General features: G+C 42.3%; 1 protein-coding gene across 2 annotated transcripts in view; it reads right to left on the reverse strand.

Moving 5' to 3' along the window:
* Positions 1-17,692, reverse strand: part of LOC126161425 (sialin-like) — a 166,997-nt gene that overhangs the window by 10,635 nt on the left and 138,670 nt on the right. For both annotated transcript variants that reach the window (XM_049917224.1, XM_049917226.1), the window contains exons 7-8: positions 7,622-7,754; positions 1,682-1,837 (exon numbers count right to left, since the gene is read on the reverse strand). In XM_049917224.1, the coding sequence (XP_049773181.1) occupies positions 1,682-1,837; positions 7,622-7,754 (289 nt within the window). The remainder of the gene's footprint in view (positions 1-1,681; positions 1,838-7,621; positions 7,755-17,692) is intronic.

The raw sequence follows: 17,692 nt of genomic DNA on the forward strand, positions 1-17,692 counted from the left end.
ATGGTGACCATTAGTCCAAAGGCAAGGTTTTCAACAGATGGCAGCATCAGTCCTGAAAATTTTGGATAGCACCTCATATGCTTCTGTATGAATGTTGATTTTCATATCTTGTCTTTGCAGTCCTTATGCAAGATGGATATGGCAGCAGAATTGTTCTGCAGACTGTCGTAAATTCCTGCTCTCTAAATTTTTTCAATAATGTTTCAATAAAAAATGTCTTCTCCCCTCCAGTAAACCCTGTTTGATCCCCACAGAGCATTTCTGTAATACTCACATATTGATCAAACCTTCCAGTAACAACTATTGTTGCATACCTCTGAATTGCTTCAATGTCTTCCTTTAATCCGACCTGGTGGGGACCCCAACCACTGGAGAAGTACTTGAGAATGGGTTGCATAAGTGTTCTCTACAGTGTCTCCTTTTGAAAACAAACTACACTCTCCTAGAATCCTTCCTAAAAACCAAAGTCTGCTGCTCACCTTGTGTGCAACTGACTATGGGCTCTATCCATTTCATGTTGCTTTACAACAGTATGCCTATATACTAACTCAGTGTGACTGTGTCAAGCAATACACCACTTATACAGTATTCGAACATTACAAGATTACTCACCTGCATTACTTACATTTTTCTGTCTATAGAGCAACTAGCCATCCATCACATCAAATAGAAATTCTATCCAAGTCATCTTCTATCCTCCTACAAGTCATTCAATGATGACACTCTCCAATCACTACAGCATCATTAGCAGTCACAGATTGTTGCTCACCCTGTCTGGTAGATCATTTATGTATGTAGAGAACAAGAGTGGCTACATCACAGTTCCCTGTGGCACTTCTGACAAATTGTTGCGGATTTTCAATTTCTTGCTTTATGTTAGACAGGAGCTTGTTGCATATTTTCCCACCAGAGTACTGGTACATAACTCCATTCTGAATCCTAGACAAGGAGGTAAGGGGACTTATCACCACCACCAACCCACTTAAATGTTACGTTGAAAGAAAATTAAAGAGGTAGCATCATGGAACCTTGAAGCACTGTTATAATGTGTATTTATTCTCAATGACACTTTGGTCACACAGTATACTGAAGACTGCAATGGACTGTTGATATTTACACTTGGTGACTGATGGAGAAATGTATACCATGTTACTCTATATATGACAGATGCTGCAACTGAAAATAATCATACATTTGAAACCACGGAATGCCCTTTAAATCTAATTTAACGTTAATCGATTACTTTAAGATGGTGATCTGACTGAAACTGGTTGTCCGTAAATAAATATGTAGTACGGCAGCTTTTGGCAGTTCCATGATGCCATTATTCAAATACATTGAAGCTATGCTGCACGGTTTACAGGAAATATTTTGAAAGTAAAGAGGAACAACTTAAAAGCACCACAGAAGATGAGGTAGCACAAAAACAACTCCAGTCTTAGGGAGGGGACAAGCTAACATGCAAGTCAGGGGAATTCATTTGTAAATCCCTCAAGTGTTTATTTGGAGCTTTTGAACATGAAGGAATGAAACATTTGGCAAGAAGAGGTTTCTTGGAAATGTTTATAGGAATGAACTACGTGTTTAGTTGGTACATTCCTACAATATAGTATCTGCAAGTTTATTTTCATAAAATGTAATTACCTTTAAAAGATCTATATTAAACATTAAGGAAACTTACTTGCATAGTTAGGACTGAGATCAACAAAGCTAGCAAATGGTCCAGATGAGACTGCTCCACTTGTGCCCACTGATGCAGCAATGCAAATGATGGCTGCCAAGTAGTTGCAGCCAGAGAATGCCAGTCCCAACATAAAAAATCCATGAATGATACAACCTGGAAGTTGAAATATATTTTATTTCCACTATTCACTACCTCTTCTACTAACTTGAAACTGGATTTCCAGGCAAATAACATATCACAAGAATCATAAGAATAACAGACACAATAGGTTAAATTCATAGTGAGCTTTGTCTGGCAATATCTGTGTGTGTGTGTGGGGGGGGAAGTATATATTTGGGGTGGGGGGGTGCAGAAGGCTCAGAGAGATGCCTTTCTTTTGCCGCGGCCCTCCGTTTATGAGAAGATCCAATAATTTATCTTACACCTGAAGACACTTCTCATTTCATCACCATATTAAGTAAAACCTTGTAAAGGAAGTGGGGGGGGGGGCAACAAAGTAACATGTACAAATTGTATATGGGTTGTATAATCTCTGGTTGGTGCCTTACTGCTTTGACATTGTATTTTTTGGCGCATCTGATATATTTAACCAGTTTTCTTGTTTTCTATGGATGTGAACAATGAAAGGGAATAACAATAGATGTCATACAATATGAATATATAATTTGTGAGACAAGAAGACATGTGTATACACAAAATGAAATTAAATAATGAGATGAACATATGTAAATCAAGTGAGAGAATGATAATATACAATATAAAAAGGAAAGGGGTAGAAGTAAGTTAATGGAAGAGAAATTAAAGACAAAATACTAGTGATGAGCACTTTCTCACATTTGCAGCAAACAGTGCACCCAAAACTATAATGAAAAAAAGCTGCTTTAGATTTACTTCAGCAGACATTGCATTCAACACTAACAGGTACAAGTTTCAAAACTACAGAATTCATCAGTTTACTAAAGAGTAACCATTCTTATAGTTGTGGTAGCACTATTAGCAGTGTGTTAAAATGTTGTGTTGACTTCATAGGACTACCCTTAACATGTCTTTGTAATCAGTCGATGACAGAGGCCATATTTTGTGACAGACATGAATATCCTGCAGAAAACCACCACTAACAATAGACCTGTTTCACTCTTTTGACGCCTTTCAAACGTTTTTAGGAAAGAGGGCTATGATTGAATATAGACTCCTTTTTCTCTGAGCAGAACTTGTTAACTGTCTCTCAGTTTGCCTTTTGCAAAGAATTTTCCAGAGAGGAATCCAAACAAGAATTCAACTTTCCAACCCCCTGCAGTTAAATGGTGTTCAGACAAGCAATATACAAGAATCTTTTTCAAGTTCTTGAATTACAGCCCACCATTCTGATGAAGTAAACATATTTCATCATCTTTCTTTCAATACTTTTCTGATGTAACTGAGACATTTCTCTCTCTCCAAATGGCCTTCATGCAGTGTATGAATTTAAATTAAAAATGGTGTCTGTTAGAGATATCTGTTACCTAAAAGGCAGAAAAAGGTGTTCTTCTGTGTTACAGTGATAACAGAAGAAGGAAAGGAGAAAGTGATTACAGAGGATTAGAAAGTACAGGAAAAGAATATTAAGGGAAAATGAATGAAACCTTAACCTATACGAACAGCAGCTTTGGCTAATAGGATTCTGAGACAAGTTTTTGTAAAATAATCTATGTCTACATCTTCCATTCCATTCAGATACGGAATGCAGGAAAAATGATTGTTTTGTTGTCTCTGTGAGTGCTGTAATTATCCTAATATTATCCTTATGATACCCATGTGAACAACAGGTAGGTTGTAGTTTATTCCTAGAGTCATCATTTGAATCCTGTTCTTGAAAATTTTAAGTAGGTTTCTTGGGGTAGCTCTTCAAGAGGCTGCCAGCTCAGTTTCTTCAGCATCTCTGTGACACTCTTCCACAGATCAGACAAACCTGTGACCATTCATCCTGCCCTAATGTCCCCTGATAGTCCTCTTTGGTACGAGTCTCACACACTTCAGTAATATTCTAGAACTGGGCACACGAGTAATTTGTAAGCAATCTCCTATGTAGTTTGATGCACTTCCCAATATTCTACCAATAAACCAAAGTCTACCACCTGCTTTACCCACGACTGAAACTATGTGATAATTCCATTTCATATCCCTACAGAGTGTTACACCCAGGTATTTGTATGAAATCAATTCCAGATGTGACTTATTGATATTATAGTCATATGATACTAAGTTTTTCTGTTTTGAAAAGTGTACAATTTTACATTTCTGAACATTTAAAGCAATATGCCAATCTTTGCACCACCTTGAAATCTTATCAAGATCTGACAATATTCAAGCAGCTTCTTTCATTATAGATAGCTGCATCACCAGGAAAAAGGCTGATTTTACTATTAATATTGTCTGAAAGGTCATTAATATACAACATTAACAGGAAGAGTCCCAACTCACTTCCCTGTGGGCACACCTGAAATTGACTCTACATCTGGTGGTGATTCTCCATCCAAGATAACATGCTATTTCCTCCTTAGCAAAAAAGTCCTCAATCCAGTCAAAAATTTCACTTGATAACGAATATGATTGTAATTTTGACAATAAGCATAGGAGTGGTACTGAGTCAAATGCTTTTTGAAAATCAAGAAATACTGCATCTACCTGACTGCCTTGATCCAAAGCTTTCAGTATGTCAAATGAGAAAAGTGCGAGTTGGATTTCACATGATCAGTGTGTTCATAATCCATACTGCTTGGCATGTAGGGGTCATTCTGTCCAAGATACCTGATTATGTTTGGGGTCAAATGCAGATTATGAGAGCATTTAAACACTTAGATGTATTTTCAACATTGGAACTATGTGCTGACACTAGCAGACACCTAAAATTCTATATTGTACAGATAGCTAATAACAGAAATTCTCATTCCTGCAGTTAATAATAGCATTAATTTCATGCGGCTCAATGGTCTGGTGTAACTCTTTCAATTAGATGCCACTTCATCAATGTCATTTCTGGCGAATCTCTGCCTCACTGAGAGAGGAATGTTAGGTTTGAAGGCAGTCTGAAAATTCTGTTGCTTGACTGGATTTGACCCACAACCTTTCTGTTTTCAGGTATGTGCTTTACCGCTAGACCATAAGGCCCAACTTCCTGCAGTTAAAACTATTCAAGAATGAATATGTGTGTTACTATTCATCAGTACAAGGGATTTCTTGAGTGAAAGTGTTTGTGAAAGGTGAACTTTTAAAATAAGTGCAGTGCTGCTTACTGTTAGCCCCGCAGTGTTAACAAAGTTGTCCATTCTCTTTAAAATTGTTTTAATTTTAAAATATTGATTTATCTCACTGTTTAAATGAATTTTAGCAAACAGTTTTTGTCTCCCCTTGCATCTTACTGAAACGATTAGCAAAGATAGGTTATGAGATGAATAAATCACAGTTTTTTGGCCCTTAAAATTTTTTAGAAGGATAAAATAATTTTGACTGGTAAATACGGAAGTCAGCTTATGATACAGAATCATTTTGAAAACATAAAATTAAATGATTGGTGCTCCTTGGAGTTAGAAATATTCATTTCTGTTGTTTATAGGCAAACTAATAAATGGAAACTCCAGGTTGGAATATCAACAATGTACCAAAAAGATAGATTTCTACTTACCATAAAGATTACTTATTACATTTGTAACTCTCCAAATGGACTTAGAAATTTCTTACAAAATCATGGTTTGTGAATGCTGCACTGGACAGTGATAATTAGTAGATTTATCATTGTTTCCAAAGATGAATTGTAATTATATGAAAATCAAAGGAGAGACAATAATATGGTTGTGTATTGAAAAATACACTGAAGAGCTAAAGAAACTGGTACACCTGCCTAATATCTTGTAGGGTCTTTGCGAGCACACAGAAGTGCCACAACACAATGTGGCATGGACTCGACTAGTGCTGTAGGAAATTGAAACCATGAATCCTGCAGGGCTGTCCATAAATCTGTAAGAGTGGAGATCGCTTCTGAACAGCATGTTGCGAGGCATCCAAGATATGCTCAATAATGTACATGTCTTGGGAGTTTGGTGGATAGCGGAAGTGTTTAAACTCAGAAGAGCATTCCTGTCACACACTGTAGCAATTTTGGACGTGTGAGGTGTAGTATTGTCCTGCTGGAACTACCCAAACTGTCAGAATGCACAATGGACATGAATGGATGCTGGTGATCAGACAGGATGCTTATGTACATATCACCTATCAGAGTCATATCTAGATGTATCAAGCGTTCCATATCACTCCAATGTTCAATGTCATTGTTGACAGGCCCAGGCAAGGCATAAAGTTTTGTGTCATGCTGTCAGCAGGGGTATACAAGTGGGCATTTGGCTCCAAAATTCCACATCAATGATGTTTTGTTGAATGGTTCACTTGCTGACTCTTGTTGATGGCCCAACATTAAAATCTGCAGCAATTTGTGAAAGGGTTGCACTTCTGTCACACTGAACGACTCTCTTCAGTTGTTGTTGGTCCTATTCTTGCAGGATCTTTTATTGGTCACAGTGATGTTGGAGATTTGATGCGGATTCCTGATATTCATGGTACACTCATGAAACAATCATACAGGAAAATCCCCACTTTATTGCTATCTCGGAGATGCTGAGTCTTATCAGCGCTGACTATGACATCTCATTCAAACTCACTTAAATCTTGATAACCTGCCATTGTGGCAGCAGTAACCAATCTAACAAATGTGCCAGACACATGTTGTCTTATATAGGCATTGCTGACAGCAGTGCTGTTTTCTGATTGTTTACATATCTCTTTATTTGAAAACGTATGTCTATACCAGTTTCTTTGACACTTCAGTGTATATATAGTGTATAATGTGACTGATCTAGTATCTGTGAACTCTATAATGTCTTTGATGGGCAATAAAAAGCTACAACCGACTAACGTTCTCTTCCCTTTGGTATCTTGAAACAAGCATGGAAGCATCTGCTTTCATCCACTAGTATAATGTCATTAGTTGAATAATAATTAATTCAGATAAAAACATGTTTTATTTCAAACAGTTTGCCACTGTATCCTATTGACAAATGTAAACAGAATTTGGTAGCATCACACTGACTAGAAAATTCCATCAGACACCAACAGCCAAAGATCGACCTAAAGTGTAAATGTTATTCTAAAGGTAAATTTACTTTTTATGAAGCAGATAATAATCTGATATTTTCTAAGTGAATATTCAGGCAATGTGACAGTCAAAATTTCCAGCACGTAGTCTATAATTGACATAATGCTAATGATATATTTGGGCAGGAATAGCTGGATAAAAATTATACAGTTTTTATTCTAACTTTCAATGAAAATAATCAGTTGAGGAATAATTTTAAATTTTAGCAGTTCTGTGTCTAACTGAAGCCAAATTAGGAACTTTGAACTTACATAGAAGAACTACTACTTATAATGTTTCCGCCCTTCCATATCTTAAATACAAATTCAAACTTTAATCAAAGAAATTTTGTTTCCCCATTCTACTGTTTACTGAAACATTGTAAGTTGCAGTCAGGCATAACTAAAAAAACACATGTTAGCTTTTGGCCATAGCCCTTGTCATAAAAATAAAAACACACACATTCATTCACACAAGAGAGCACTTTTCATGCACACATCCTTGCTTGGGTAAATGATTGCATGTGTTTCTTTTTTTTTTTATTCTGGTCTGAGCTGCCACTGCAGTCATGTGTGCATGAGGTGTGTTTGCTTGTGTGAATGAATGTGTGTGTTTCTTTTTTTTTTTCTTTTCTTTTTATGACAAAGGCTGTGGCCGAAAGCTAATGCGTAAGTGTCTTTTAGTTGTGCCTCACTGCAACTTAACATGACATCTTTATGGTAAGTAGCAATCTATATTTTCCTACACTAATAAATGAAATACTTGATACTTACATACAGCCGATCCAAGTTTTCGAATTCCTGTTTTTGACATGATACCTTTTCGCAACATTTTGTCACTTATGTGAGATAACACTAATGCCACAATAATGCGGCAGACATGTGGAATCCCAGACAGAAGCCCAGTCTGAAATGTAATGGAAAGGACCAACTGTATTATTTTGTCTCAGTTTACATTTTCAGGAGTTGCCATTAACTGACATGTTAATCCAGCCATTAGATTACCAAATTGCAAATAAAATGATTTTGATAAAGGCTTTTAAAGTAAAGTGTGGAATTTATTATGAGCTTTGGAAAGACAAGGAAGGATTTGACATAACTATGCAGGGTGGTTCAGGAGGAAGAGTGAATATTTTGGGAGACAGTGGTACAGACTGATTTGAATGAAGCATTCCATATAGCATACGTCAAATTTTCAGTAGTTACAGAAATACAGCTGTTAGCATGTAACTAAAACAAATACTCACAGAAGGTTTTACTCAAAGGCAAGTGATTAAACTCAAAGTTTATTTTTATAAATTCCAGCTCTAACTTCAATGCACTTTCAAATTCTCTTGACAACGCTCTTCTGAGGTTGTCTTGGCATTTTATTATGAGAGAAGCACTATTCATAATCCAAACAATTAATTCATTTCATGTGTTTTGTTTTCTTTGTAGACTTCCCATTCAACCATTCCCACAGGCATATATCTAAAGTGATAAAGTCCGAGGACCTTGATGGCCAAGAAATCTGACCATTTTTGTCAATCCATATACTAGGGAATGTTGTGTGAAGATGATGTGTCAACTCACAGTTAAAATGTGGAGGTACCCCATCAAGTTGGAAGAACAGACCCACCCTTGTAGCCATAAGAACCTCTCCCAACAACACTGTAAGCTCATTTTCAAGAAAGTCTAAAAAAGAGGGCTCTGTGAAATGATGCGAAAATAGGTACATTCAACTGATTGCCTATTGTGCCTCAACATACATTTACAGAGAAGTGAGCTTGAAAACGTATGTCTATCAAAGGCATATGCATTTTTGTTGGGCCACCGATGGGAGTTTCGAGTGTTAGTCGTACTGTTATAATTGAAACTGGCTTCATCACTAAACAATATTAATGAGATTACTTGGCAATTTGCAATTAACCAACAATTCAATTCAAACCAGCTACTTTCATCTCCTTGTTAAAGGTGTTCAGTCCACTGTAAATGATAAAGACAGAAGTTGTTTAGCTATAATATCCACCATATTTTTGTATGTGGAACACCGATACATGTAGAAATTCTGTGTGTGCTTGTTTAAGGACTACATTCTACCAGCTGAATAATGTCTTCTTCATCCACACACAGTTCATTTGCATGTCCAGATGAGATATGGCTGCTGGAAGCTACACCAGTCACACACAATTTAGTGAAAACATGAGTAAATACTACTGAATCTGACATACTGTGATGAGGAAATCATCTACCATGTTCTCTACAAGAAAAAGCAGCGTCTCCATTACAAAACCCATACAGAAATACTTTATTAGCATACTCAGAATTTGGAAATGTCTATGGCATGCTTCAACAATACAGCAGAATTGGTCAGCAAACCACAATTACAACCACAGTAAAAAAATTCAACTATGTAAACTCATGCACAGCTTTGTAACTTCAAAACAAGAATGACATCTGATATATATATATATATATATATATATATATATATTTAAAAAGAAAGATGATGAGACCAAACAAAAGCGCTGGCAGGTCGATAGACACACAAACAAACACAAACATACACGCAAAAATCAAGCTTTCGCAACAAACTGTTGCCTCATCAGGAAAGAGGGAAGGAGAGGGAAAGACGAAAGGATGTGGGCTTTAAGGGAGAGGGTAAGGAGTCATTCCAGTCCCGGGAGCGGAAAGACTTACCTTAGGGGGAAAAAAGGACGGGTATACACTCGCACACACACACATATCCATCCACACATATACAGACACAAGCAGACATATTAATTGGTCTTTAATATGTCTGCTCGGGTCTGCACATGTGTGTGTGCGCGCGAGTGCATACCCGTCCCTCCCTCCCCCCAAGGCAAGTCCCCCCGCTCCCGGGACCGGAACGACTCCCCACCCCCTCCCCCAAAACCCACATCCCTTCGTCCCTCCCTCTCCCCCCCACCCTCCCGACGAGGCAACAGCCTGCCGCGAAAGCTTGAATTCTGTGTGTATGTTTGTGTGTCTGTCGACCTGCCAGCACCCCCATCCGGCAAGTCACATCATCTTTGTTTATATATATATATATATATATATATATATATATATATATATATATATATATATATATATATATATATATATTTAAAAAGAAAGATGATGAGACTCACCAAACAAAAGCGCTGGCAGGTCGACAGACACACAAACAAACACAAACATACACGCAAAAATCCAGCCTTCGCAACCAACGGCCGCCCCGCCAGGAAAGAGGGAAGGAGAAGGAAAGACAAAAGGATATGGGTCCTCAGGGAGAGGGCAAGGAGCCACTCCAATCCCGGGAGCGGAAAGACCCACCCTAGGGGGAAAAAAGGACAGGCATACACTCGCACACACACACATATCCATCCGCATATACACAGACACAAGCAGACATTTGTAAAGGCAAAGAGTTTGGGCAGAGATGTCAGTCGGGACAGAAGTACAGAGGCAAAGATGATGTTGAAAGACAGGTGAGGTATGAGCGGCGGCAGATTGAAATTAGAAATTAGCGGAGATTGAGGCCTGGCGGATAGCGAGAAGAGAGGATATGCTGAAGGGCAAGTTCCCATCTCCGGAGTTCAGACAGGTTGGTGTTAGTGGGAAGTATCCAGATAACCCGGACAGTGTAACACTGTGCCAAGATGTGCTGGCCGTGCACCAAGACATGTTTAGCCACAGGGTGATCCTCATTACCAACAAACACTGTCTGCCTGTGTCCATTCATGCGAATGGACAGTTTGTTGCTGGTCATTCCCACATAGAACGCTTCACAGTGTAGGCAGGTCAGTTGGTAAATCACGTGGGTGCTTTCACACGTGGCTCTGCCTTTGATCGTGTACACCTTCCGGGTTACAGGACTGGAATAGGTGGTGGTGGGAGGGTGCATGGGACAGGTTTTACACCGGGGGCGGTTACAGGGGTAGGAGCCAGAGGGTAGGGAAGGTGGTTTGGGGATTTCATGGGGATGAACTAAGAGGTTACGAAGGTTAGGTGGACGGCGGAAAGACACTCTTGGTGGAGTGGGGAGGATTTCATGAAGGATGGATCTCATTTCAGGGCAGGATTTGAGGAAGTCGTATCCCTGCTGGAGAGTCACATTCAGAATCTGATCCAGTCCCGGAAAGTATCCTGTCACAAGTGGGGCACTTTTGGGGTTCTTCTGTGGAAGGTTCCGGGTTTGAGGAGATGAGGAAGTGGCTCTGGTTATTTGCTTCTGTACCAGGTCGGGAGGGTAGTTACGGGATGCAAAAGCTGTTTTCAGGTTGTTGGTGTAATGATTCAAGGATTCCGAACTGGAGCAGATTCGTTTGCCACGAAGACCTAGGCTGTAGGGAAGGGACCGTTTGATGTGGAATGGGTGGCAGCTGTCATAATGGAGGTACTGTTGCTTGTTGGTGGGTTTGATGTGGACGGACGTGTGAAGCTGGCCATTGGACAGGTGGAGGTCAACGTCAAGGAAAGTGGCATGGGATTTAGAGTAGGACCAGGTGAATCTGATGGGCCCAAAGGAGTTGAGGTTGGAGAGGAAATTCTGGAGTTCTTCTTCACTGTGAGTCCAGATCATGAAAATGTCATCAATAAATCTGTACCAAACTTTGGGTTGGCAGGCCTGGGTAACCAAGAAGGCTTCCTCTAAGCGACCCATGAATAGGTTGGCGTACGAGGGGGCCATCCTTGTACCCATGGCTGTTCCCTTTAATTGTTGGTATGTCTGGCCTTCAAAAGTGAAGAAGTTGTGGGTCAGGATGAAGCTGGCTAAGGTAACGAGGAAAGAGGTTTTAGGTAGGGCGGCAGGTGATCGGCGTGAAAGGAAGTGCTCCATCGCAGCAAGGCCCTGGACATGCGGAATATTTGTGTATAAGGAAGTGGCATCAATGGTTACAAGGATGGTTTCCGGGTGTAACAGACTGGGTAGGGATTCCAGGCGTTCGAGAAAGTGGTTGGTGTCTTTGATGAAGGATGGGAGACTGCATGTAATGGGTTGAAGGTGTTGATCTACGTAGGCAGAGATGCGTTCTGTGGGGGCTTGGTAGCCAGCTACAATGGGACGGCCGGGATGATTGGGTTTGTGAATTTTGGGAAGAAGGTAGAAGGTAGGGGTGCGGGGTGTTGGTGGGGTCAGGAGGTTGATGGAGTCAGGTGAAAGGTTTTGTAGGGGGCCTAAGGTTCTGAGGATTCCTTGAAGCTCCGCCTGGACATCAGGAATGGGATTACCATGGCAAACTTTGTAAGTAGTGTTGTCTGAAAGCTGACGCAGTCCCTCAGCCACGTACTCCCGACGATCAAGTACCACAGTCGTGGAACCCTTGTCCGCCGGAAGAATGACGATGGATTGGTCAGCCTTCAGATCACGGATAGCCTGGGCTTCAGCAGTGGTGATGTTGGGAGTAGGATTAAGGTTTTTTAAGAAGGATTGAGAGGCAAGGCTGGAAGTCAGAAATTCCTGGAAGGTTAGGAGAGGGTGATTTTGAGGAAGAGGAGGTGGGTCCCGCTGTGACGGAGGACGGAACTGTTCCAGGCATGGTTCAATTTGGATAGTATCTTGGGGAGTTGGATCATTAGGAGTAGGATTAGGATCATTTTTCTTCGTGGCAAAGTGATATTTCCAGCAGAGAGTGCGGGTGTAGGACAGTAAATCTTTGACAAGGGCTGTTTGGTTAAATCTGGGAGTGGGGCTGAAGGTGAGGCCTTTGGATAGGACAGAGGTTTCGGATTGGGAGAGAGGTTTGGAGGAGAGGTTAACTACTGAATTGGGGTGTTGTGGTTCCAGATTGTGTTGATTGGAATTTTGAGGTTTTGGAGGGAGTGGAGCTGGAAGTGGGAGATTGAGTAGATGGGAGAGACTAGGTTTGTGTGCAATGAGAGGAGGTTGAGGTTTGCTGGAATGGTTGTGAAGGGTGAGTGAGTTGCCTTTCCGGAGGTGGGAAACCAGGAGATTGGATAGTTTTTTAAGGTGGAGGGTGGCATGCTGTTCTAATTTGCGGTTGGCCTGTAGGAGGATGCTCTGAACAACCGGTGTGGATGTGGGAGAGGAAAGATTGAGGACTTTTATTAGGGACAGGAGTTGATGGGTGTGTTGATTGGCTGAGTGGATGTGTAGGTGAAGGATTAGGTGGGTGAGGGCAATGGATTGTTCGGTTTGGAACTGGTATAGGGACTGATGGAAAGAAGGGTTGCAGCCAGAGATGGGAACTTTAAGTGTGAGGCCTTTGGGGGTGATGCCAAATGTCAGACAAGCCTGAGAAAATAAAATATGGGAGTGTAATCTGGCTAGGGCGAAGGCATGTTTGCGGAGGGAATGTAAATAAAACTTAATGGGGTCGTTGTGGAGGTGTTGTGAGGGTGACATGGTACTAGAAGGTGGAAAGTGGAACACGAGGCTGAAATGAAAATGAAAATAAATATAAAAATATATGGGGAGAGATAAAGGTAAAACTAGAAATCAAATGGAGATCTGGTGTGAAAAAAGGCGAAAAAGGGTTGGTTAGAGCTGGGCTATGTTGATCCTATGGTGAACTTGTGTAGGTAGATAATGATGTGCATAAAGGTTAGGTGGTTGTGTTGCCGCCAAAACACGTTAAAGGGTGGAGAAATACGGGAAAATTTCGAAAAAACTACGTGAGGATGTATTAAAAGGGTGGTTTGGTGGTGGCAGATTATGGAAATGAAGCTAACAATTGTCTGATGAAGAAATAATGACGTTAAAACCTGTGGGAAGCGGCTAAAAATGATCGATGATGTGAGAAAAACGGAAATGGAAATAAAGCAAAAGCTATTAAAACTGGCCGAAAAGGTTGTTTAATAGCTGAAAGGAACTGTTTGTGAACTGGAAACGGCGGATTTTATAGCAGCGGTAGTGTTGAAAGCGGAAAAAAAAATTTTGGTTATGGTTTGGAAGTGGGTTACGTATTATTACGTATTATTGAGTATATATCGGCGGGATAAAATTGTATACTGGATTACGGTAAAAAAGGAGAAGGTGAATAGAAAGTAAAACTGCTGGCAAAAACAGAAGGAGGAAATAAGACGACAGAAAAGACTACGAAATGTAACAGTGACAATAACAATAACAATAACAAACGTGATTGTTGGGTTCAAATTAATGATATGAATATAATAGAGGGAAACACTCCACGTGGGAAAAATATATTTAAAAAGAAAGATGATGAGACCAAACAAAAGCGCTGGCAGGTCGATAGACACACAAACAAACACAAACATACACGCAAAAATCAAGCTTTCGCAACAAACTGTTGCCTCATCAGGAAAGAGGGAAGGAGAGGGAAAGACGAAAGGATGTGGGCTTTAAGGGAGAGGGTAAGGAGTCATTCCAGTCCCGGGAGCGAAAAGACCTACCTTTGGGGGAAAAAAGGACGAGTATACACTCGCACACACACACATATCCATCCACACATATACAGACACAAGCAGACATATTAATTGGTCTTTAATATGTCTGCTCGGGTCTGCACATGTGTGTGTGCGCGCGCGAGTGCACACCCGTCCCTCCCCCCCCCCCCCCCCCCCCAAGGCAAGTCCCCCCGCTCCCGGGACCGGAACGACTCCCCCCCCCCCAAAACCCACATCCCCTCGTCCCTCCCCCTCCCCCCCTCCCCCCCGACGAGGCAACAGCCTGCCGCGAAAGCCTGAATCCTGTGTGTATGTTTGTGTGTCTGTCGACCTGCCAGCACCCCCATCCGGCAAGTCACATCATCTTTGTTTATATATATATATATATATATATATTTAAAAAGAAAGATGATGAGACTCACCAAACAAAAGCGCTGGCAGGTCGACAGACACACAAACAAACACAAACATACACGCAAAAATCCAGCCTTCGCAACCAACGGCCGCCCCGCCAGGAAAGAGGGAAGGAGAAGGAAAGACAAAAGGATATGGGTCCTCAGGGAGAGGGCAAGGAGCCACTCCAATCCCGGGAGCGGAAAGACCCACCCTAGGGGGAAAAAAGGACAGGCATACACTCGCACACACACACATATCCATCCGCATATACACAGACACAAGCAGACATTTGTAAAGGCAAAGAGTTTGGGCAGAGATGTCAGTCGGGACAGAAGTACAGAGGCAAAGATGATGTTGAAAGACAGGTGAGGTATGAGCGGCGGCAGATTGAAATTAGAAATTAGCGGAGATTGAGGCCTGGCGGATAGCGAGAAGAGAGGATATGCTGAAGGGCAAGTTCCCATCTCCGGAGTTCAGACAGGTTGGTGTTAGTGGGAAGTATCCAGATAACCCGGACAGTGTAACACTGTGCCAAGATGTGCTGGCCGTGCACCAAGGCATGTTTAGCCACAGGGTGATCCTCATTACCAACAAACACTGTCTGCCTGTGTCCATTCATGCGAATGGACAGTTTGTTGCTGGTCATTCCCACATAGAACGCTTCACAGTGTAGGCAGGTCAGTTGGTAAATCACGTGGGTGCTTTCACACGTGGCTCTGCCTTTGATCGTGTACACCTTCCGGGTTACAGGACTGGAATAGGTGGTGGTGGGAGGGTGCATGGGACAGGTTTTACACCGGGGGCGGTTACAGGGGTAGGAGCCAGAGGGTAGGGAAGGTGGTTTGGGGATTTCATGGGGATGAACTAAGAGGTTACGAAGGTTAGGTGGACGGCGGAAAGACACTCTTGGTGGAGTGGGGAGGATTTCATGAAGGATGGATCTCATTTCAGGGCAGGATTTGAGGAAGTCGTATCCCTGCTGGAGAGTCACATTCAGAATCTGATCCAGTCCCGGAAAGTATCCTGTCACAAGTGGGGCACTTTTGGGGTTCTTCTGTGGAAGGTTCCGGGTTTGAGGAGATGAGGAAGTGGCTCTGGTTATTTGCTTCTGTACCAGGTCGGGAGGGTAGTTACGGGATGCAAAAGCTGTTTTCAGGTTGTTGGTGTAATGATTCAAGGATTCCGAACTGGAGCAGATTCGTTTGCCACGAAGACCTGGGCTGTAGGGAAGGGACCGTTTGATGTGGAATGGGTGGCAGCTGTCATAATGGAGGTACTGTTGCTTGTTGGTGGGTTTGATGTGGACGGACGTGTGAAGCTGGCCATTGGACAGGTGGAGGTCAACGTCAAGGAAAGTGGCATGGGATTTAGAGTAGGACCAGGTGAATCTGATGGGCCCAAAGGAGTTGAGGTTGGAGAGGAAATTCTGGAGTTCTTCTTCACTGTGAGTCCAGATCATGAAAATGTCATCAATAAATCTGTACCAAACTTTGGGTTGGCAGGCCTGGGTAACCAAGAAGGCTTCCTCTAAGCGACCCATGAATAGGTTGGCGTACGAGGGGGCCATCCTTGTACCCATGGCTGTTCCCTTTAATTGTTGGTATGTCTGGCCTTCAAAAGTGAAGAAGTTGTGGGTCAGGATGAAGCTGGCTAAGGTAACGAGGAAAGAGGTTTTAGGTAGGGCGGCAGGTGATCGGCGTGAAAGGAAGTGCTCCATCGCAGCGAGGCCCTGGACATGCGGAATATTTGTGTATAAGGAAGTGGCATCAATGGTTACAAGGATGGTTTCCGGGTGTAACAGACTGGGTAGGGATTCCAGGCGTTCGAGAAAGTGGTTGGTGTCTTTGATGAAGGATGGGAGACTGCATGTAATGGGTTGAAGGTGTTGATCTACGTAGGCAGAGATGCGTTCTGTGGGGGCTTGGTAGCCAGCTACAATGGGACGGCCGGGATGATTGGGTTTGTGAATTTTGGGAAGAAGGTAGAAGGTAGGGGTACCTAGTCTCTCCCATCTACTCAATCTCCCACTTCCAGCTCCACTCCCTCCAAAACCTCAAAATTCCAATCAACACAATCTGGAACCACAACACCCCAATTCAGTAGTTAACCTCTCCTCCAAACCTCTCTCCCTATCCGAAACCTCTGTCCTATCCAAAGGCCTCACCTTCAGCCCCACTCCCAGATTTAACCAAACAGCCCTTGTCAAAGATTTACTGTCCTACACCCGCACTCTCTGCTGGAAATATCACTTTGCCACGAAGAAAAATGATCCAACTCCCCAAGATACTATCCAAATTGAACCATGCCTGGAACAGTTCCGTCCTCCGTCACAGCGGGACCCACCTCCTCTTCCTCAAAATCACCCTCTCCTAACCTTCCAGGAATTTCTGACTTCCAGCCTTGCCTCTCAATCCTTCTTAAAAAACCTTAATCCTACTCCCAACATCACCACTGCTGAAGCCCAGGCTATCCGTGATCTGAAGGCTGACCAATCCATCGTCATTCTTCCGGCGGACAAGGGTTCCACGACTGTGGTACTTGATCGTCGGGAGTACGTGGCTGAGGGACTGCGTCAGCTTTCAGACAACACTACTTACAAAGTTTGCCATGGTAATCCCATTCCTGATGTCCAGGCGGAGCTTCAAGGAATCCTCAGAACCTTAGGCCCCCTACAAAACCTTTCACCTGACTCCATCAACCTCCTGACCCCACCAACACCCCGCACCCCTACCTTCTACCTTCTTCCCAAAATTCACAAACCCAATCATCCCGGCCGTCCCATTGTAGCTGGCTACCAAGCCCCCACAGAACGCATCTCTGCCTACGTAGATCAACACCTTCAACCCATTACATGCAGTCTCCCATCCTTCATCAAAGACACCAACCACTTTCTCGAACGCCTGGAATCCCTACCCAGTCTGTTACACCCGGAAACCATCCTTGTAACCATTGATGCCACTTCCTTATACACAAATATTCCGCATGTCCAGGGCCTCGCTGCGATGGAGCACTTCCTTTCACGCCGATCACCTGCCGCCCTACCTAAAACCTCTTTCCTCGTTACCTTAGCCAGCTTCATCCTGACCCACAACTTCT

Source organism: Schistocerca cancellata, chromosome 2 (assembly GCF_023864275.1).
Source record: "Schistocerca cancellata isolate TAMUIC-IGC-003103 chromosome 2, iqSchCanc2.1, whole genome shotgun sequence".
NCBI classification, from domain to species: Eukaryota; Metazoa; Arthropoda; class Insecta; order Orthoptera; family Acrididae; genus Schistocerca; species Schistocerca cancellata.